Source organism: Myotis myotis, unplaced genomic scaffold (assembly GCF_014108235.1).
Source record: "Myotis myotis isolate mMyoMyo1 unplaced genomic scaffold, mMyoMyo1.p scaffold_m19_p_1, whole genome shotgun sequence".
In the NCBI taxonomy this organism is placed as follows: Eukaryota; Metazoa; Chordata; class Mammalia; order Chiroptera; family Vespertilionidae; genus Myotis; species Myotis myotis.
In genome coordinates this window covers 192,205,870-192,228,636 of record NW_023416313.1, presented here as the reverse complement: position 1 = coordinate 192,228,636, position 22,767 = coordinate 192,205,870, and the positions used below count along the sequence as shown (strand labels likewise).

General features: G+C 40.2%; 1 protein-coding gene across 1 annotated transcript in view; it reads right to left on the bottom strand.

Annotated features, from left to right (window-relative positions):
* The window catches only part of LRRC9 (leucine rich repeat containing 9), a 94,737-nt gene that overhangs the window by 69,080 nt on the left and 2,890 nt on the right, over window positions 1-22,767 (bottom strand). Inside the window, exons 5-11 of the mRNA XM_036355246.1 lie at window positions 22,342-22,412; window positions 17,630-17,812; window positions 14,109-14,264; window positions 11,247-11,443; window positions 9,950-10,081; window positions 5,932-6,108; window positions 5,491-5,608 (exon numbers count right to left, since the gene is read on the bottom strand). Of these exons, the coding sequence (XP_036211139.1) occupies window positions 5,491-5,608; window positions 5,932-6,108; window positions 9,950-10,081; window positions 11,247-11,443; window positions 14,109-14,264; window positions 17,630-17,812; window positions 22,342-22,412 (1,034 nt within the window). The remainder of the gene's footprint in view (window positions 1-5,490; window positions 5,609-5,931; window positions 6,109-9,949; window positions 10,082-11,246; window positions 11,444-14,108; window positions 14,265-17,629; window positions 17,813-22,341; window positions 22,413-22,767) is intronic.

The following is a 22,767-nucleotide window of genomic DNA, read 5'->3' as shown; positions in this document are numbered from 1 at the left end:
GTTTGATTAGGATATCGGCTGCCTCTTTGTTATTGATTACTCTCTTGACTGCCTGCATGAGGTGAGAAAGGAAATCCTGATATGGTTCCTCGACCTTCTGTTTAACCTCTGTAAGGGTGGTGGTTTTTCCTGCTGTATAAGGTAGGGATTTCCAGGCACTTACTGCACAACTGGTTACTTTGGTAAGTGCCTCTGTGGGCATATTCATTTGCTCCTCAGCCGTGTTAAAATCACCTTCTCCTAATATCATGTCTAGGGTTATTCTTTTTCTGGTTTTTTCGCTAGTGGCTACAGCTTTCTTAGCAAGATCTTCATATTCAGTTTTCCATAATAAGTAATCGCCTCCTGAGAGACAGGATTTACAAACCTGTGACCAATCATAAGGAGTCATCCATTTACTGGCTAGGGTTTCTACCAAGGTTTGTGTGTAAGGCGCTAGAGGTCCATATTCAGAGCAGGCCAATTTTAATTCTTTAAGTACTTTGTAAGGTATAGGCTCCAAGGTGGGGTTTCTATTCCCACCAGACTCATTCTCATATGTAACTGGGAAGCAGAGTGAGAATTCAAGATCTCCATTAGCTTCAGCTTCTCTTATTGCCCTTTGAAATTTAGACATGGAGCTCATAGGAGCCACAGGACCTGGTTTAGGCTTCCTTTCTAATTTGGGGAGCCTGTTTTGAATGGGAGGGCCATTCTCCTCTCTACTGACTGGAAAGGAACAATGGTCATGTTTATGATATTTATTCTCCTCCCGATCAGTAGGCATAGTTAAATTGCTTTTAGATTGAGCTGAAGACAATGATGATGTGTCCTCTCTGGGTGGAGCCGAGGGACTATTTAAATTTTGAGAAAGTTCAACCGTTTTTGCCTCTGGTGCCAAGGTGTCACAGATTGAATCCCAGAGGGAAAAGAAACATGGCAGGACCTTGTCAGATTCATGGTGTTTCTTTAATTGCTTTCCTACTTCAACCCAAGTTTTTAAATTAACAGTTCCATCCTCTGGAAGCCATTGACATACTTCTTCTATAAAACTTTCTGTCTCACTGGGAAAAACCTCAACTCCAATTCTGCTAGTAAGCATATGCGTTAAAAGATTAATACAGAGTCTTTTTTCTTTAGACTCAGTATGACCCATCTTGTCAATCTAAGTTCTGTACTAACTACCCGCTTACCCTACTTATTCTCTATGGGGCGGGGGGGGGGGGGGGGTCTGCAGCACCCTACGGTGCAGTCCTATCCGTCCCAAGTACGGGGGGACTTACCTAAGGGAACCCTGTTCGGGCGCCAGATGCCGGGGTCCAACCCCAGCAGGTCCAGGGGTTCCCCAAAGGTGTGGACGGAGTCGGCGAAGAAGGAATGACACGGAGACAGCGTTCAGTTGATCAGCAGCCTAGCCAGGATCTCTAGCCAGGATCTCCAGCCAAGTTCTGGTCTGGATCTCCAGCGAAGTTCTGCTGTTTATTGTTTTGTTACATCCGTGTTTATACCAGTTGATTTTAATCCTGTCAATTTCTATTACAAAGGTTAGGGCGTTTCTTATCTCCATTCCAGGGAGTAAAGATTATGTAGCTTAAGCATGAATGTTTGTAGTGATTAACTACCCGCCTGGCACTTAGTTAAGGAGTTTCATCCCCTCCCTGACTTCAGGGAAAAATTCCTACCTGGGGAAACAACCTTTCTAGGAGAGGCATCCCCTCCCTGACTTCAGGGAAAAATTCCTACCTGGGGAAACAACCTTTCTTGAAGAGGTGACCTTGGTTAAAACACACAGCGCTAAGGGGAGCAAACATATTAAGAACAGTATGCTATATACGTCAGGTCCCTTGAAACATATGCTGTGCAGATGTTTCTTTCCTGCAGCGACTGTGTCAAGCAGCAAGGATGGACCGGCTTCCGGCACTTTACCTTCTAAAACTCTCAATTTCTCACCTCCTACATACTTCTCTTCCAGAAAGTACGGGGGGTGGGGGGCACCCTCACCACACCACCCGCTGAAGCCACCACCACCTCTGGCCTACGCTGCCTACCACCTCCTGCATAGAGTGCCCTTGTTATTTGCTCCTACTCCCTTCAATCCATTCTCCACAGAGCAGCTGGAAGGTGGTTGTTTTGTTTTAAAATGTTGGTAAAAATGTGGTAAAAGCTACCATTTTGAACATTTTAGGCATACAATTCATTGGCATTAAGTACAGTCATAATATTGTGCAACTATCACCACTATCCATTTCCACAACTTTTCAACATTCCAAATAGAAGCTCTGTACTCATTAAGCAATAACTCCTTATTCCCCTATCCTCCCCACCCACTTGTTCACCCCTATTCTACTTTCTATCAATTTGCCTATTCCAGGTACCTTATATAAGTGGAGTCATATAGTATTTAACCATTTGTGTCTGGCTTATTTCACTTAATATATATTTTCAAGGTTCATCCATGTCATAGCATGTATTAGAATTTCATTACTTTGTATGGCTGAATAATAATAATAATAATAATAATTATATATATATATATAATTTGTTTGTTTACCCATTCATTGGGTTGTTTCTCCTTTTTGGCTCTTGTCAAAAATGATGATGTGGATGTTGATATGCAAGAACTTTTTTAATGCATATGTCACTAAATCCTGACCACAACTCTGTGAAGTAGATACTATTATCATCTTCATTTACAGATAGGAAGAAACAGGCACAGCTGGCGAGTAGGGAAGCAGGATTCAAATGCAGCAATGTTTTTGTTTTATGTGTGCCATATGTGAAAAGGGTTAGGAAACACTGCTCTATACCAGTGTGCTACAGTTGCCTCAACAAGAAGGTAGAGAACTGAGAAGGGTTGATGACATTTTGGAGCTCAGGAGTGACCAGGAATAGAGCAATATGAGCATCAAGGTGGGGACAGTGAAGTAGAGAATAAATAAATGGTGGCAGTAAAAAGAAAGAGAAAAATAGGATGACAAAAAGCACAGCAGTGTTAAGTGAATGTATTTTTTTTTCAAGATGGGATGGACCTTGGAAAGTTGAAAACAGATGAATGTAGACTTCAAGGTCATCAACAAAAGGATCACAACATAAAAAGTAAGATACATAGAAAGATTAAATAGTCATGCAGATAAATTAATGGACTTATTCTTGTGCAATCCAAAGAATGAGGATGCTGTACTTTCTATGATAGCACTAAGCCTTTTGTGAAACAGAAGTTTCCTATCTTATCTAATAAAATAGAAACATGCAAATTGACTGTACCTCTGCTACAGTCACAAGCCACGCCCACAAGCCAGGCCCACAAACCAATCAGAGCAGCTATATGCAAATTAACCCAACCAAGATGGTGGCCAGCAGCCACGGAGCTGGAGCAAGCAGGAGGCTTGGTTGCCTGGGTGATGGAGGAAGCCAAGCTTCCTGCCGGCCCTGAGCTAGCACACAGCCATTAGACCCTCACCCAGGTTGGCCAGGCACCCCAGCAGGACCTGCCTCCCTGAAGCAGGTGTGGCCAGCCTGAAAACGGCCCTCAGCCCCTCACCCAGGCTGGCCAGGCACCCCAATGGGGACCCCCACCCTGATCAGGGACACCCTTCAGGGCAAACCAGCCGGCCCCCACCCATGCACCAGGCCTCTATCTAATCTAATAAAAGAGAAACATGCAAATTGACCACAGCGCCACTATGCCCAAGCCACACCCACCAGCCAATCAGAGCAACTATATGCAAATTAACTCAACCAAGATGGCGGCCGGCAGCCAGGGAGCTGGAGCAAGCAGGAGGCTTGGTTGCCCCGGCGATGGAGAAAGCCAAGCTTCCTGTCAGCTCTGGCCGGCTGCGGCCTCCACTCAAGGCAACAAAGTTTCAATTATAGAAGATAAATAAATCCCAGATACCTGCTTCCTGCCAGCCTCCACTGGGAGCTAGGGTGGCTGGGGGCTGTGGCCAGCCTGCAAACAGCCATCAGCCCCTCACCCAGGCTGGACACACACTCATGGGGTGAGGGTCCCCGCTGGGGGGCTTGGCCAGCCTGCAAACAGCCATCAATCCCTCATCCAGGCTGGCCAGGCAGTCCAATGGGGACCCCTACGCTGAAGGGGCTGTGGCCATCCTGCAAACAGCCATCAGCCCCTCACCCAGGCTGGCCAGGCACCCCAGCAGGACCCTGCTCCCTGAAGGGGGTGTGGCCAGCCTGAAAACGGCCTTCAGCCCCTCACCCAGGCTGGCCAGGCACTCCAGCGGGAACCCCCACCCTGAACGGGGTGTGGCCAGTCTGAAAATGGCCCTCAGCCCCTCACCCAGGCTGGCCAGGCACCCCAGCAGGACCCCCACCGTGATCCAGGACATCCGTAAGGGAAAACCAGCTGGCCCCCACCCATGCACCAGGCCTCTACCCTATATAATGAAAGGGTAATATGCAAATTGACCCTAACAGCAGAACGACTGGGAATGACTGGTCACTAGACACACACTGATCACCATGGGGCAGACGCTCAGTGCAGGAGCTGCCCCCTGGTTGTCAGTGCACTCCCACAGGGGGAGCTCTGCTCAGCCATAAGCCAGGCTGACGCCTGCCAGCACAACGGTGGTGGCGGGAGCCTCTCCCGCCTCCGCAGCAGCGCTAAGGATGTCCGACTGCAGCTTAGGCCTGCTCCCCGCTGGCAAGTGGACATACCCCAAGGGCTCCCAGGCTGACAGAGAGATGTCTGACTGCCAGCTTAGGCCCAATCCCCTGGGGAGCAGCCTAAGCCAGCAGGTGGTCATCCCCCGAGGGGTCCCAGACTGCAAGAGGGCACAGGCTGGGCTGAGGGACCACCCCCCGAGTGCACAAATTTTTGTGCACCGGGTCTCTAGTCCTATATAATAAAAGGCTAATATGCAAATCGACTGAATGGCACACTAACCACCAGGGGGCAGATGCTCAATGCAGGAGCTGCCCCAGGTGGTCAGTGCATGCCCACAGGGGTAGCGCTGCTCAGCCAGAAGCTAGGCTCATGGTTGGCGAGTGCAATGGTAGTGGTGGGAGCCCCTCTTACCTCTGTGGTAGCACTAAGGATATCTGACTGAAGGCTTAGGCCCACAAGCCATCAGTTGGACATTCCCTGAGGGCTCCCGGACTGTGAGCGGGTACAGGCCAGGCTGAGGGACCCCCCACCAAGTGCACGAATTTCGTGTGCACCGGGCCTCTAATATATATATATATATATGATTGCCTGGCCGGCATGGCTCAGCTCGGTGATTGAGCATCAACCTATGAACCAGGAGGTCAGGGTTCAATTCCTGGTCAGGGCACATGCCTGGGTTGCAGGCTTGATCCCCAGAGTGGGGTGTGCAGGAGGCAGCCGATCAATGATTCTCTCTCATTATTGATGTTTCTATATCTCTCTTTCTTCCTTCCTCTCCAAAATCAATAAAAACATTTTTAAAAAAGGATTTAGGAAAAAGTACATGCTTAACCAAAACTTTGTTCATGAGGTAGAGAGCATTGTTCTGAATGACATTTTTTCCTTACCTTGCTTGTTTCATTGTCTTTGAATCCTTTTTCAAGTATTTGTAGCAGATGTTTTTTCTTTAATGCAACTTCAGGATCAAAAACATAAAAAAGGCATTCCAGCATCTTTCGATGGCTCCTTAACAATAGAGAGGGGAAAAAATTGAAATCTGATATTAAAAAAGCTTAGCTGTAGATAAGACAATTGTATGTCCTGCCCAGGATTATCCTAATTATATTAGGTGTTCCAGTGTCATTATTAAACTTCCATTTACCCTCAGTCTCAAAAAGAGCCCAAAGGTAGATAAACTAGGTCATCTTAGTCAAGGGAGATGCATGGAAAGGAAATATTTACTAAGAAGTTATATTTTCAATATTGTAAACTTTTAAAACAGAAAGACATTTTTTTACAAAATAAAACCAGACTTTAAAAAATGTTCCTTATGGAATTTAACTTCTTACTCTGAATCATGTATCTCTTCATTGTCCAAAAATGTTTGGAATTTATCTTCAAATTTTAGTCTCAGAATACGGTTGTTAACTTTGATGACGCGTTTTACTTTCACTCCTGTAATACCATATGTTCTGAAGTCCCATGAACAAAAACGTGCTAGAATTAATTCATAGCAGGAATTAAACCTAGGTGGGGATACAGAATATATACAAAGAAAATAATAGATTTTCCTCAAAATGTTGAAGAACACGAAGTTGCATATGATAATAGTTATAGCCCATATTTTATGTCCCCTTCCCCCACAAATATACATCGTCATATAGTATCTCTATGTTGGTTCAAACTGGGCACACTTATTCAATCGATAAAAGAGATGCTAAACTTTGAAACATAAAAATAATAGTTCTCTTCTTAATCCTTATGTATTTATTCTGACTAAAAGATATATTAGTAGAGCAATCCTGCATTTCTGAAACACTCTTTCTTTTGGCTTCAGGGAAACTACATGTTTCTTGCTTGCTGCTTCTTGGCTGCTCCTTCATGGTTTTCTTTGCTCCTTCTTTTTCCTCTGACACTCTTGAATGTTGGACCGACCTAGGACTAAGTCTTTGGCTCTCCTCTTGTTTCCATGAACACCATGCCTAGATAATTTCATCTGTTTCTTTGGCAATATATAAATATATATATATATAACACTATATATATATATATATATATATATATATATATATATATATAACACTATATATATATATCCCAAAATGTATATGCATACTTTGAATAATTATAAAATGGTGTTTATGAAAATACATTCCATTTTCAAAATTGAGCTACCAGCTGTTAAAGTGTGCATACATTTGGGGGATATATATATATCCCAATGTTTTATTTCTAGGCTTTATCTCTACTCAACTTATTGGATATACCCAGAACAGATATATGCAACTACCCACTTAATATGTTCACTTGCATATGTAATAGGCCTCTCAAACGTAACTTGACCAATGCCAGCCCCTAAACCTGTTCCTTCTGAGTGTTTTTCATCTCAGTATATGGTACCACTATTAGCTTAGGTTAAAAAAAAATCAGGACTAAACCTTGCCTCCTCTCATTCTCATCAGTATCCAACTCCTCAGCAAGTCTGTTTGGCCCTACATCTAAAATACATCCTTAATGTGACCCTATTTTATCAATGCCACTGAGATTAGACTACTCTAAGTCACTGCCACCTCTCGGTGGGACTCTTGCAATAATTTCATAACTAGGAATATAGAAGTGAAAGAGGCAGGATCCCTGCTCTCATGGAACCTATATTACAAGGGGGTTGCACAAAGAAATAAATAAGCCATAAATAAAATCATTTCTAAACGGATAAGTGCTTTGAAGAAACAGAGGCTTTGGGGTAAGGAATGGAGTGGGGGCTATTTAAGAAGGGTTTTGAATTAAGAATGAGAGAGGAGGAGGAGGGGCGGGCCATGTGAAGAGCTTAAGGAAATGTACTGAAGCTTCTCTCTGCTGCCCTCATCTGGCCATACTCACAATAGCTCTGGTCCTGTCTTAAACAGAATTTAGATTAAGAGATTTAAAAATGGATCAATTTGAAAGGAAATTAAGTGATCCTATATGGTATATATTTGCCTTTGATTATGAGATGTCTGTTCTCACTAGCACAGGATCTGAGCATGGGTGTGGACTAAGATCACAGAGGTTCCTGATGGATGGTCTCTCCCTAAGACTAATATCTGAAGGGTAAAAACCACAAGATCATTTCAATAAATGCAGAGAGAGCTTTGATAAAATCCAGCAACCGTTTGAGATAAAATCTCTCAGGAAAGTGGGAATAAAGATCATATATGACCAACTCACAGCCAACATCATACTCAATGGGCACGAACTAAAAGCTTTTCCCTTAAGATCAGGAACAGGATAGGGATGTCTGCTTTCACTACTCTTATTCCACATAGTACTGGACATTATTTCTACTTTATATAGGCTGTGTATCATATCATTCCTGTTTTTACTGTGTTAGTATTATCTTAGGTTTTGTGTATTAAATGGTAGGATTTGGTGGATTGTTTTGGGGGTTTGGGAATGCACAAAAATTTTCCCAAATAAGGTAATGGTAATTGCTTCTTCACTTTACACCATTTTGGTTTATGAAAGGTTTCATAGAAATGCTCTTCTTTGAAATAGTGGGGAAACCTATATGTGAGCTCTAGCTCTATTCCAGTTCATGGGCTAAATCACTGCCTTTGAAAATATTAATAAAAGAGAAGCCAGTGCAATTTAAAGCACTTTAGTCAATATTTCTTAACATACATAAAAGATCAGGACTAAGGTGGCCAAGTTTGAAGTGTACTATAAGTGAAAAACAGTCCTTGGAATTCTGCCAACATATACTTGATTTTCTCCTTAAAATGGATCAAGGTTATTTTTATTAAAACCAAGTAAACAATTGCTAACACTTATCACAATCCATCAAGGTATCTAATTTACTATCAGGCTGACATATTAACCTAAATGACTTTATGCACAGCCCATGGACACAGACAGTGTGTATGGGCCATTTCTTTTACATATTTTTCCACTAATCTACCTGTTTCATAAAGAGCTTACTTTATAATAAGTTAAAAATAAACAGATATAAAAATTATGTTTAGATTGAGTGCATATAAGTGACAGGCTGAAAAATTATTCATGCATCTTGCAAAGACACACCATTCAGGTTTTGCACTTGAAAAATTAAGGTCTCTACTTGTTTGCATGGGAACTGGGATGGACACCTTCTATATTTTGCATATAAAAATAAAGTATGGTGGTTAAGCAACCATTGGTAACTGCTGGGCAAATGGATGTACTGATAGAAAAGAAAGATTTTAAAAGGTCTCTATCTTCCTTAGGCAGAGCTTTTCACACTTTTCCACCAAGATACCCACAATGTTCTTGAGAACCACATCTAATAGAAACCAGGGGGCTTGGTTGAAAGTAACCCCTAACAATCATACTTTTTTTCCCCTAAAAGATTAGTACAAATTTTGCATTTGATTCCACAAAGAATCACAGATCATTTCAACCCTGACTGAGAGTAAAGGCATCCCCTGGGGTGAAGTACCAAGTCCATTCGATAGCTCTATGCGTTTCTTGGTCTCCGTCCACACACCCAAGTGTGCAGTCTGCCCCTAGAGTTCTAGGGCAATCTTTGGCTATTTCATGGGTTTCCCAATTTTGAGAAATTGATTACAGAAATGTGAAACTAATAATTAGTGATACTTTTCTGTAAAGGCTTTTTTTTTTTTAAAAAAAAAAAAGATAATTATTTTTTTGGTTGTACCCTCTAGTTGAGGCAACACAGTCACCTAATCACCTCCTTGTGTGTACCAGGAGGCCTTGTTTCTGAACTGTGGATGCTGGATTCTGCTTCTGTTTCTGGCAGCTGTCTCTATTTTTGTCTAAATACACTGGCCATCTGGATTCCTGGTTTTCAAGTGTATGCCTTACTTTAACTTGTATAGTCTATGTGCACCCGGACTCTAGCTAGCTCTAGACAGCTTGGGTTGACTTTGATCATGGAGCCTCCAGGAAATTTCTTAGGCAGCCTTCTCTGGTGTTTGTAGTCTGTGGTTGCCAAGCCTGCTTTGCCATTCCTTTTCTGTTCTAACTTCTCACCCAATATTCAGAATCCAGCACTATAATCTGTCCAGAAATAATCAGTATAAACATACATAAAATTAATACTTGACCGTGAACTTTTAAATTATATTCTTCTTTTGGGGTAAGGTAAATTGGGTAAAGACCAACGAAATACCATTAGGATGTTTTCAAGGTTAGTTCATGGCAATGATATAAACAGAAAGATGTATAGATGGTAAAATAGGTAACTGTCAATTCTCAATGAATGAATATTCTATATAAGAACAGTTTTGAAAATAGGGTATTTTAACATTTTTATAAGTTGATATTTTTATCGATGATCCAAAGCACTTAGAATTATTTTTAAAGCTATAACTAAATTTCAAACAGATTTACCATTCATCAGATCGAGTGCCTTCTTCAAAGTGGATATTTCCTACAGTCTCCAACTCAATTGACAAAAATGGGATCAATAACCCACTACTTTTCTTCTTTCGCTTTGTTTCAGTACGATAAATTGTTTCAATTCTATTTAAGAAAAAAATGTATCAAGCGATTAAAATGATCTACAAGTCACAACACTGAAATTCATGATTGATTTTTAAAGAAGCTGATGTTAAAATACAAGACTTTTTGTCAATGGATAAAGACAATGTGGTGTTAATAGTTAAACCATGTAAAATACATTATATTTTTGACAACTAAAATCACCTTAATATTTGTTAATCTCAGAACAAGTGAAGGTTCAAAGACTCTCCTGGCTCTACCACTTGCTCTCAGATCTTAGACAAGTCACAACATTGTTATGCTGCAGTTTCTCAGTAAAATGGCAATATTAATGGTACCGATACCTGAATAGGCTTTTTTTGAGGATTATATGCAAAATGCACATGAAGCTCTTGGCAAAGAATTTGGCACTGAGTAACAATAAGAATTCAATAAATGTTAGTTATTATTTTGTTAGCATTATTACAGGGCATACTAACTAACACACTTGGTGCCCTAGTAAATTAAAAAAAAAAAATCACAATACTTACTGAGTCTTCTTGCTTTATATTTCTAGTTAACATTCTACCTGTATTTGTTTCTACATTATTCCACGCAACTGTGTATGTGCTTTGCTCAGTCTCCTCCGTGCCATGAGCTTTTGCACTGGTAGCAGTTAGTTTGAAAAAAACACATAAATGTTTTTAGTTTGCAGACACTAGAGTAGTGATGTGACAGAATGCCACTCAGTGGACGTTCACTGTCCCTAATTAAATATGGCCTCTGTAAAAACCTGTATGCCAGCTTGCCCTGGCCAGTGTGGCTGAGTTGGCTGAGCATCATCCCATGTACCAAAAGGTTGCTGATTCGATTCCTGGTCAGGGCACAAACCCAGGTTGTGGGTTCAATCCCCAGTTGGGGCATGAATGGGAGGCAACTGATTGATAATTCTCTCTCATATTGATCTTTCCCTCCCACCCCCTTCCTTCCTCTCTCTAAAATCAATAAAAACATATTTTTAAAAAAACAACTATATGCCAGCTTTGAACCAATGATGCCAATCTCTACCAGGAAACACATTCCATGTTTTACTTAATACTATAATTCTTTCCAGTCCTGAAGGGGACACTGAGATCAACTGATGGCCCAGAACATTATATTCTCTCATGTTTTAAATTTGAACAACTAGATAATTTATTAAACATACTCATCTAGTTTTTTGTTCCAGAATTTTACTCTTTCATTCAAGGCATTTAGTTTGGTCTGTATCTTCTGCTGAAGGCTTGGCTCTTCTGAGACAGTTTCAGAGTTCTTTAATATTTCAAGCTCAGTTACTTGATTGTTATTGGGTCTTTCAATTTGCCCTTTGCCAGATCCCTTGAGTTCAGCCAGTTCCCGTTCCAACTGTTGAAATCAATGTACCAGATAGCAAATTTTTTAGTGGACTCTATTAAATATGTAGTTAATTTAAATGAACAAAGTAGAAATCTAGATAATAAATAGACCAAACTTCATAAAACATGGCCAGCATGTGATTATAACTTTGGTATAAATTCAGTCAGCCAATTTCTTTCAGCTAAGTGAAAGACAGCCTTAAATATTAGGATTAAGGTTAGGGTTAGGGTTAGGGTTAGAAAAGCAAAGAAATTGCTTTGAAAATATTGTCCATTTTCAACACTTCCTCTCTTGTTAAATATTTAGGTGATTTCCAGAATTTTTGTTGTTGTTAATGGTGCAGTAATGAATAGCTTTATATAAAGAACTATATCCAAATCTTCAGAATAGAGTGTTAGAAGTAGATTTACTGGGTCAAAGGCTCTGAGCATTTTTAGGCTGTTACTATATCTGACCCAATTATACTCCCATCAGTGGTGTAATAGTCTCACACTCATCTTCACCAGGCTGAGTACTATCATGTGTTATACTTGGACTATTTTACAGGTGAAAATGGTTGCTCATTATCTTAATTCACATTCAGAGATTAATAATTGTCTGAGGTTCTTTCAAATGTTTATTAGTCATTTTTAATTTCTTCTTTTATAAAATGACTACTGGCCTGGTACACGAAATTGTGCACATTAAAAGGGAATTAATTAGAGAAAATATTTTAATATTGCTATTTGCCCTTTCTCTATAATAAAAGTGTCAGAGATCAAAGAAAATTAGTAAAATGTATATGAAAATCTCCCTCCTGTCAGAGTCTGGGGTGTGCCGCGGGACCCAGAGTCAAGTCCCCGCCCTCCCACACATGCTTCAAAATTGCAGGAGACCCAGACCTGGCCAGCCCCAGAACCAGTCAGCCTCACCCCCGTCAAGCCCCTCTGGGCAGAGGGTGTGCCTGAGGTCCCCCAGCCCAGTGTTAGGGCGGGGAGCATGGCATGAGGTTCCCCGGCCTGGCGCTGGGGCAGGGGGTGCAGCCTGAGGTCTCCTGGGCCAGCACCGGGGCAGGGGGGCGCAGACTGAGCTACCCCTCCCCAGCTAGGTGCCAAGCAGCCTCAGGTCCCTGCTAATTGGTCGTTACATGACGGCATCCCAACCAATTTGCATATTATCATATTATTAGATAACTAGTGACCCAGTGCACGGATTCATGCACATTCAAAAGAAATTAGTTAGAAGGTGGCCGGTGGGGTGGGACTGGGCAAGATGGGCGGGACACACTCTGGAGCCAATCTCCCACGGTCCCTCCCTGCTGTCTGGGGAGTGAGCTGGGGCCCCTCCGGCAGGTGGAGTCCCTTGGCCTGGCCTGCGGGGATTGGGCCAAAACCGGCTCTCCAATATCCCCTGAGGGGTCCCAGAGTGCAAGGGTGCACTCTGCAAAGTTGCTGTCTTACAGAGTGTGGAATGCAAATGCAAGTGTGCAGTAAACCAGATTCAGGGCTGACAGTGTCCCAGCAACAACATAACCCACGGATGAAGGTGGAATTGCATGGCCCTGCGAGGAATTGGGCTCCCTCCTGTCTGGTTTCAGGTGCATCACCCAAGAACCACCACTGCCAAGTCACTGCAGCTTGGCAGCTTTTGCGTTGAGCGTCTGCCCCCTGGTGGTCAATGCGCATCATAGTGACCGGTCAGACAGTTGGACACTTAGCATATTAGCCTTTTATATATATAGATTGATGTACTTTGATCAATTTTTCTATTTACTTTTTTCTTGTTTTATTTATGGGTACATTTATACTAAGGATATCATGTTGTCTAACATGTTTATTGAAAACAATTTTTTCAGATTGTCATTTGTTGTTTATTTTCATTAATTATGCTTTTTAGTACAAAGGTATTTTACCTTCTTTTTCAAACAAATCTATATTCTGTTCCTTTGAGAGTTCTAGTGTTTCTTTTATTTGGTAGGCTGAGATAGTTACATCTATATATTCTTAAATTTTTTCATAGTAACATTTAAATATTTTTCCCATTGTTATTTACTTTGGTAAAATGTGAATTAAGGGTCCAACTTCCCCACCCCAAGTAGTTCAACTAGTTTTGTAACACCATTTGTTGAATAACCCATTATTTTCTCATTCTTAAAGAATATATAGTTCTTTTATATGCAAAGTTCTGTTTTGAGGAAATAATTTTTAATTTTTCAGGATCTACTTTTAGTAAAGGAAACCTAATTTATTCTAAATAAACAAGGTACACACAATATAACTACTAAAGTATGGCTTGAATATTAGTAAAGGGATATTTCATCCTTTTAGATAAGAAAATGAATTTTGAGTGTAAACTAAAGGTATCTAATAAAACCGAGGCTAAAATAAGTCTAACATATCTCTATAACTCTGAATCATATTGAATTACTTTAAAATTCTTATATACTAAAAATTTTTAATTTTTATATATTAAGCCTATACCTTTTTTGAACTATATATTTATAAGCACAGAATGAAGCTTAATAAAAACACCTGGAATGAATACATTTTGGGGAATAAGCTTGACTTGAAATTCAATATTAATTAAAATAACATTATATATGTGTATATATACATAAAATGAAAATATAAGGCTATCTTATCCACCAGTTTCCTTTCAGATGTGGCCACTGAAATTTTACAGCAGTATATCTTACATTTTTTTTCACAAAGCTGAAGAGTTTTATTCGTTCTTCTGGCAACTTCTGTAATTTACATTTTCGATCAGCCAGTTTTTCAAGGTCTTCGTGAAGATGCCGCTGAACAGTTTTTATACGCATATTGTAATACATTATCTTTTTCATAGCTGTGGTCTAAAAGTGAGAAAAAAGGAAAAGATTAACTGAAATAAAAGACATTATAGGTAATTATTAGCAGTATATTATGAGTGCAATATGTTCTAAATAACAATTTGAAAGATATGCATGTTCAGTTACTAATAATGATGATGTTGAAATGATAATGACTACACAGAGTCCTATATTTAAACTTGATAAGCAAAATATAAAATTCCAAAGATTTTTCCTTGTGGATGATATTTTAAATGTGAGGCATATTCACATTTACTTCCAAGATAACATCATAAAGAGATAGAATTTAATTTATAAAATAGTATCATTTATCTAAAGATAGTATCATTTACTAAAGTAAATATATAACTACATTTTTTCTATCTGATTAACTTATGGAGAAAGTAAGGAAATTAAAAATAATTAAAAGCAAATGTAATATTAATTCATTTTTAAAAGCATGGCTAAGAATAGAATTTCATGTAGGGTTTTTTTTTTTTTTTTTTTTTTCCAAATCTATAAAAGGATGCTCTAAGTCAGTGGTTCTCAACCTTCCTAATGCTGCGACCCTTTAAAACAGTTCCTCATGTTGTTGTGACCCCCGATTTCATTGTTACAAATTGAAAATAATTAAAGCATAGTGATTAATCACAAAACAATACATAATTATATAAGTGTTTTCCCATGGTCTTAGGCGACCCCTGTGAAAGGGTCATTCAATCCCAAAGGGATCGCGACCCACAGGTTGAGAACCGCTGAAGTGAACTCATTTTATTTAAAGTGAGAAAATTACTAAATTATCAATCTAATCCAATGCAGGCAATTCTATAAAAGAGCAGACTCATATATCCAGCTATTTATTGGATATACTCCTTGGATGTGCAAAAGGTTATTCAAAATTTATAAGCTTAAAATTAAACCATAATTCTTCCTTCTAAACCTACTCCTCCCATACTCGTCCTCGTTTCATGAAATAGCAATTTCCTCCCCTCTCTCAGTTGTTTGGGCCAATAACTTGGACTTATTTTGTACTACTTTTCTCTGTACTTCACATCCAATCTATCAGCAAATCCAGATGAGTCCTACCTTCTACTACCCAAATCTGACTACTTTTCACCACCACCTCTACTAAAACCCTGTATCAAACCATCAACATCTCTGATCCACGTTGTTGGAATTTCACTGGTCTCTCTGCTTTCACATTTCCCCCTCTAATTCTGTATTGTTAATCCATTATCCAAAAGGGTCCCTTTAAAACATGTCATCTCGTCATCCCTCTGCTTAAAATTTTCCAGTGGCGCCCATCTCACTCATTGTAAAAGCCAACATTCTAGTCTCCCATGATCTGCTCCCCACCACTCCTGTCTTTATCTCTTACTTCTCTCATCCTCACTTTCTCCAGCCACACTAGCCTCTGTTGTTCTTTAAATATGAGGCATGCTTCTGCATCAAGGTCTTTACATTTGCTGATCCCTGAACAGCTTGCTTTCTTACTTCCTTCCAATCTCTGCTCAAATGTCACCTTAGCTGCACATCCTTCCCCAACAATTCTATATAAGATAGTCAACACCCTGTCTTCTGCCCCTACCAACAGTCCTGTTTTCTTCACCCTTGTTTATTTTCTCCATAGCGTTTGTCACCATCTGATGCACTACTTGGTTCCTTATTTAGTTGCTTATTATCCGTTTGCTCTCAGTAGAGCTCCAAGAAAGCAGGGATTTTGCCTGCTTAGGTCACTGTATGTCTCTAGTGCCTTAAATTGTGCCTGGAATGCAATTTGTTAGATGAATGAACCAGCCAAGTAATATCATGAATAATATTCACTCTGCTCACCTTTGCAGTAACAGCCTGATGTCAAACTATAGCCTGATGTAAAAACATAGTTTTTACTGCAAAGCTTTGCTGTTATTTTAGACTTAACATTGTTAGAGAAGGCATTCCTCCTTGGCCCTTCAATGATTCCAAACATCTGCTAATAGACAAGAACTCTAGCCCTTTGCTTAATATTGTAAGACAATTTATTTCTCAGATGGGGATGGGAAGGATGATAATCCCAGTTTCGGGGGGGAGGGGAGAGAATGAAATTTTAGAATAAAATCACGGACTAGAAAGAGAAGAGAAAGAAGTTACGATAAAAGAATAAAAACATTGCCGAAACCGGTTTGGCTCAGTGGATAGAGCGTCGGCCTGCGGACTGAAAGGTCCCAGGTTCGATTCCGGTCAAGGGCATGTACCTGGGTTGCGGGCACATCCCCAGTAGGGGGTGTGCAGGAGGCGGCTGATCGATGTTTCTCTCTCATCGATGTTTCTAACTCTCTATCTCTCTCTCTTCCTCTCTGTAAAAAATCAATAAAATGTATTTTAAAAAAAAAAAGAATAAAAACATTATCTATTTGAGATGATGGATGAGCCACAGCAAATAATGGGAGGGGCATATGTGAGGGCATCCACATGGTTGGCACATTCTACATACCCCAAAACTATGTATTGGATGGTTAATTTAATGAACAAATGTGGCAGGGAGAGGTAGAAATATAATGTGGAAAGACTATTAATAAGCATGGTGACTCCCTATGCACTCTATTCTGAATTACAGACCCTTGAGAACAGCGGTTCTCAACCTTGGGTCGCGACCCCTTTGGCGGTAGAATGACCCTTTCACAGGGGTCGCCCAAGACCATCCTGCATATCAGATATTTACATTATGATTCACAACAGTAGCAACATTACAGTTATGAAGTAGCAACGAAAATAATTTTATGGTTGGGTCACAACATGAGGAACTGTATTTAAAGGGCCAGAAGGTTGAGAACCACTGCTTTAGAAGCACATCAAAGTAGACCCTCTCCTGGGAGGTTCACCATCAGCGGCAGCCCCGGAATAGTTTCTCTTCAAGATTTCAGAGATCGTCAAGATTTTGGCAGTGTAGGTGGTTCCCCAAATCATCTTTAATTAGATTAAAATTGACCTATCCTAGCATACTACCATCCACCATGGATTTTTTTCTCATTTTTATACATAAAATTTCAAATGAGAGGAAGTTACTTGATTCATTTCTACTTTATTTAGGCTTTATTAATGTTTGTGTACATATAGCACTAGGGCAATTATTCTTAACAGTGACGATAATTTTTCAGATTACCTTTTATTTTTGTATAAATTAAAATGTTTATTATTATTTTACCTTTCAGTACTGTCATCAAAATTGAGGTCTTAACACTAATTTTATTAATGGTCTATATTGGTGTGAAAAAGCCAGCTCACTGGGGCAAAAGTAGAATTGGTGACAAGAACTGACAAGATAATACTACCCGCCATATGTGGACACAGCCAGAAAGAAGGAGTTAATTAAACTTAAGTCACAGATACCCCATTAGGGATGCACTTACATCTGCCAGTTCCTTGATTGGCTTTGCTGACACATCATATGTGTCAAGTCTTTGAAGGCAAGGCAAGTGGTACAGTACATGTGTGGAATAATTACACAGCAGACAAACCGGGTTGGTTTTATATTGAGGATCATTCAGACATAAATCCTTTAAGCGCCGAAGCCTGGTTAAGTTGGTAAGGTCCTAAAACAGCAGCAGTAATAATGTTTAATTAATTGCAACTGTCCATTTCTAAAGGAGGCTTCTGAACACTCAAGGTCACTATACTGTAATGTAATGCATTCTAATTATCTGCTTAAATATGCTAAAGTGATTTCGATGGATACAATGTTCTTGTCTAATGAAAACCACGCTAAATATATGTAGGTCATCGATAATTAAATAGCAGACTCTATGTAACTATGCGTGTAAATTGTACTTTCTAAAAAAGGCCAAAGAATATTTACTAAATCGTGTATTTCACCCGGAGCCAGTCACTTGAGCACATTTATTCAGTAAGAGGTTTCCTCTGTGCGCAGCTCCTGTGTAACACCGCCCCCTTGTGCCTGTGGGTCTCCTACTCCCTTCACCAGCATTCCCCACACTTACCACCTCGGCACACAGCTCGCCATTTCCTTGGCCTGCAGATGGGCTCTTCTCATCAAAGGCTAGGGGGCCCTGGCTCTATTACAGTCACCATTAAATTCCTGATTTTTAGTTGTTAATTTTTTTTTCCTGTAAATGCCTTTTCTACCTATTAAGGACATCTGAAACCTAGCTTTCTCCTAAGGCCTCATTTTTCTCACAACGTATGGAGGCAGAGGGGTTGATAATGCACTTCCAGACTGTTTCTCCTTAACATCTTTTATCCTAAAGTTTCAGCCATCTTTCCACCTGTGTTATTTGGCATCTGGCCCTTGCTTCCCCCTTCAGTCTTCTTTCTTTCAATTTAAACCCTGACATTTTATGCTTTAGCCACGTACTGAAAAACTAGAAATTTCATAATGTATCAGACCCTACCTTATCTTTAGACTCTCACTCAGGCTGTTGCTTTTGAATGGATTGGACTTCACCCCAATTTAACCTCTTAATCTGTCAAGACTTAACCTAAAATTCTTCTTCTCTAGGAGCCCTGTTTCATCACCCCAAGCGTGGGGTAAGATGCTCCTCCTATGAACTCTTAGCCACTGGCTTACCTTTGCTTTAGAATTTCACACCCTACTGCCAATTGCTTGTTCATCCATAACTCTATAAGCCAAGGGTCTATATGGACTTTGGCCCTAAGAACGGTGATTACATTTTTAAAGTGTTGTGGAAAAATAATTTAAAAGAACATGTTACAGAGGCCATATGACCTACAAAGCCTAAAATATGTCCTACCTGGCCTTTTACAGAAAAAGTCTGGCAATTCCTGAGATAAACTGTTTGAGAGCAGGGTTTGTGACCTGTTTAACTTTACATCCCCAGCACTCAGCATTTCGGACACAGTAGGCACTAAATAAACATGTGAATTGAATTGAATGATTATTACTTTCTTCCAACCTCCAAGATATCCTCATAGTTTCCTCAACAATAGCATTACTAGGGTGGTTCCTGGGGTAGGAGGGTGCTATGGTGGGATTGGACTTAAAGGGATGCAATGCTACGTAGAAGCGTCAGAATCAGAGTTAAGGGACAGCTAAAGCAAGAACCAGGAAACATTAGTTCTGAAGATAAAGCACAAATGGAACAGGGAAGCAAGTAGTGAAGTCAGGCTGTGAGAGAAGAAAGTAACAGGGAGCCTGTGTGTCTCCAAACTCTCTCTGGACAAGTGAGACTTTGACTCTCCAGGCAGGAGCTGGGTCCATGAGAGGAGTGGCGCTAAGGAGAGCTGCTCTGAAAGGGCACTTTCTGGTCAGAGCTGTGCAAATAGTTATTTGGTGTAATTCTGCAGGAACAAGGGAGGCAAATCTCAGAGCGTTCTTGTAAGTAAAGACCCTCTTTAATTTATGGGTGGCCATGTTGCATTTGACCATCAGTCTGGGCTAGGAGACTGTGAACTCTGAAATCTTACACAGGACCGCCACCCCCCCCCCCCCGCTCGCCCCACCCCCCCACACTCAAAAGGCAGATGATATTGAAGTCATTTCATCACTGAAAATCAGTGTTGCGCTACCTGGTGTAGATGGAAAGTGGCACAGAAGTTATTCCATCATTACCAGGATAGTATTTTTTAGGGTGAATGGAAAGATTAGCGATAAAAACTCAAAATAACAGTGTTTCAAGAATATTCTTAAGCTGAGACTAGCAAAAGTTGCTGTGAATCATGTTCAATGCTTTTATAATAAATAGCCATCATTATTATAGGGAGCCTTTTTAATATTATGCCATACAACAAATTTTCACAACAACCCTATTTTCTCCCCAGATTGAAAGAGAATAGGTTAACATAAAGTGATATAATAATAAATTAGCATATCTATTGAGTGTCTACTATTGAGATCTTTACATTATCATTTCACTTAAACTTCATGTTACCACTGCGTCTGGTTTGTGGCAGGGCCAGAACTGACAGATCTTTCCGCCTGGGAAGCCCATGCTTTTGGCCACATGAGGCCGCCACAGCTAGCCAGCACAAGATAACCCTCCATCTGGCTTCTTGGCAGGGCAATCCCTTCTCCTCCCAGCATTCTGCCTCATCTTCTTCAGCCTCAACTCATGATTCTCTCCCTCACTCTGTTCCAGCCACACAGGATTTTTAGTTTCTTGAATTTGCTATATCCCTTTCCACCACTTAGGCCATTTCACAAATTTGTACGGAATGCGCATTCCTTAGGTAACTCCTAGTTTTGGTAGCTTAGACATTACCTCCCACGGCATTCTGGATTTCTCTTTCATAGCTTCCTCTGATCAAATACACCCTTTGATTTCTGACCTCCATGCCTTTGTGCATATTGTTCTCCCCATCTTAGAATGCCTGCCTGCCACTGCCTGGAAGATCTGCCCACAACGCCTGTCGAAATCCTGTCAACCCTTTAAGGTGTGACCACATCAAATATTCCCTCTTGATTTTGACCAAGAAGATAAAATTGTGCTTAAATTTCTTTTTAAGGTGCTTATAACATTCTGCCTCAGTCCATAGCTTTTTGGTGTCCTATATTCTTCTCTGAGTAAAAAAAATGTCTATTTCAGTACTGATCAATTCAAAACTATTTCTATAGTAAATTTGCTCATCTTTCTTCAGTATTGTACAGGGGAAGTGTTGGAATATGCACCTTCAATCTGACACTGTCAAAATTATGAATGTCATGTTTCCACCCACATTATGTGCCATAAGCATAAAATCTTTTTATGTTTTTTTTTTCTCTTTCATTTGAGTGCTTGACAAATGTTTGTTAAGATTTATTACATGTCAAGTACTGTTTTAGGCTTGCGAAGATAGCAGTGAACAAAACAGGTGAAGTTTCTGTATTCATGAAGCTTGTATTCTAGTAAGGGATGTGGATCAGCGCCAAGACAAAAAATAAAACAGGGAAAGAGATATGGGAGTGCTTCAGGATGGGGAGGGCAGTAGAGTAGGGGCTGTTGATATTTTATCTAAATTGTGCAGGAAAGACATCATGAAGAATATAATGTTTGACCAAAGTCCTGGAAGAAATGAGGAAATGAGCAATGAAAATATATGGGGAAGACTATCCCAGCAAGTGCTAAGGCCCTAAGGTGAGTATGTGCAAGGAACAGTGAGGAGATCAGAATGGCTGGAGAGGAGTAAGCAAAGGGGAGAGTGGTCAGAGAGACAGTTGGGGGACTAGATTATTTAGTGTCTTGTGGGACAGTGTAACCACTGATTAATGGCTTTTACTCTGAAAGAGATGAGAGAAGTCAGGGGAGGGTTTTGAGCAGAAGAGTGATTTGATCTGACATGTTTTTAAAGGAATGGACTGCTGTGTGGAGAACAGACATCATAGCAAAAGGGTTAACACAGGGAGACCTGTTGGAGGCTTTTTTTTTTTCTTCCCAATAATGAATGTTAGGGATGATGGTGTCTTAAACTAGGTCCGTAGTGATACAGGTGGTAAAAAAAAAAAAAAAGGTCAGACTCTGGACATATTCAGAAGGTGGAGCCAACAGAATTTGCTGATGGATTGAATGGAGTTGAAGGAATAGGGGGTCAAAAGGACAGTAGGTACTAGTATTTGGCTTATGTTCCTAGAAGAATGAAGATCTCTTTAGAGAGGCAGAGAAAGCTGCAGAAGAAGAAGGTTCAGTGGAGGGGAAGTCAGTTTGAGTCAGCACAGGTGATATCTATAGTTTGGGGAGTTGTTAGGGAAAGTAGAGATGCCAACCTAGGAGGCATTAGTGGATAAAAGGCATTTAAAGTCTTAGACATGATGAGATTATTTACAGAGTGAATGCAGACAGCAATAAGACAAGACCCTGGGACTGACCTGGGGCAGTTCATTTTTTAGATGTTATGAAAGGATAAGTAACCAGAAGAGGTATAGCTAGAAAGACCAGGGGGAAACGAATAGAAATTAGTATCTTAAAAGCCAAGTAATTATTTGTTTGGTTTTAATAGTGTCAGATCATTATGGTCAATTTAGTCAACTAACTCTAAAATTCTCAGGAGCACTGGATAGTCCAACATGATCAAGTTATTTTTTAAAAGGGGGCTGGCTATTTAGTCCATTTTCTGCAATAAGATGGTTCATGATCCAGGTTGGTAAATGAAAATTCATTCCACTGAAACATACCTTGAAAGAACATATTTGATTACCAGAAAGGTTTAATTTTTCCAGTTGTTCATTGGGATCAAGACATCGACCTTTAATTTAAAAAAGCAAGATGAAAGAAAAATTAAATTTCTTGTTTTACCTCCTATTCATATCCTGTCTTATTTCTGAATTGTATATGGGCATCATTTCTTGCAGGTCAATAAGATAAACAACAACACTATAATTATTAACCTCTGATTTAGAATCATAGATTCAGAAATGCTTTGCAAAGATATCATGCACAAAGGTCTAAAAGAAAGAAATCTACTTTTTATACTGATAAAATATTATTGTACCACTAGAGGCCTGGTGCATGGATTCATGCACCAGTGGGATCCCTTGGCTTGGCCTGCAGGGATTGGGCCGAAACCGGCTCTCTGACATCCCCCGAGGGGTCCTGGATTG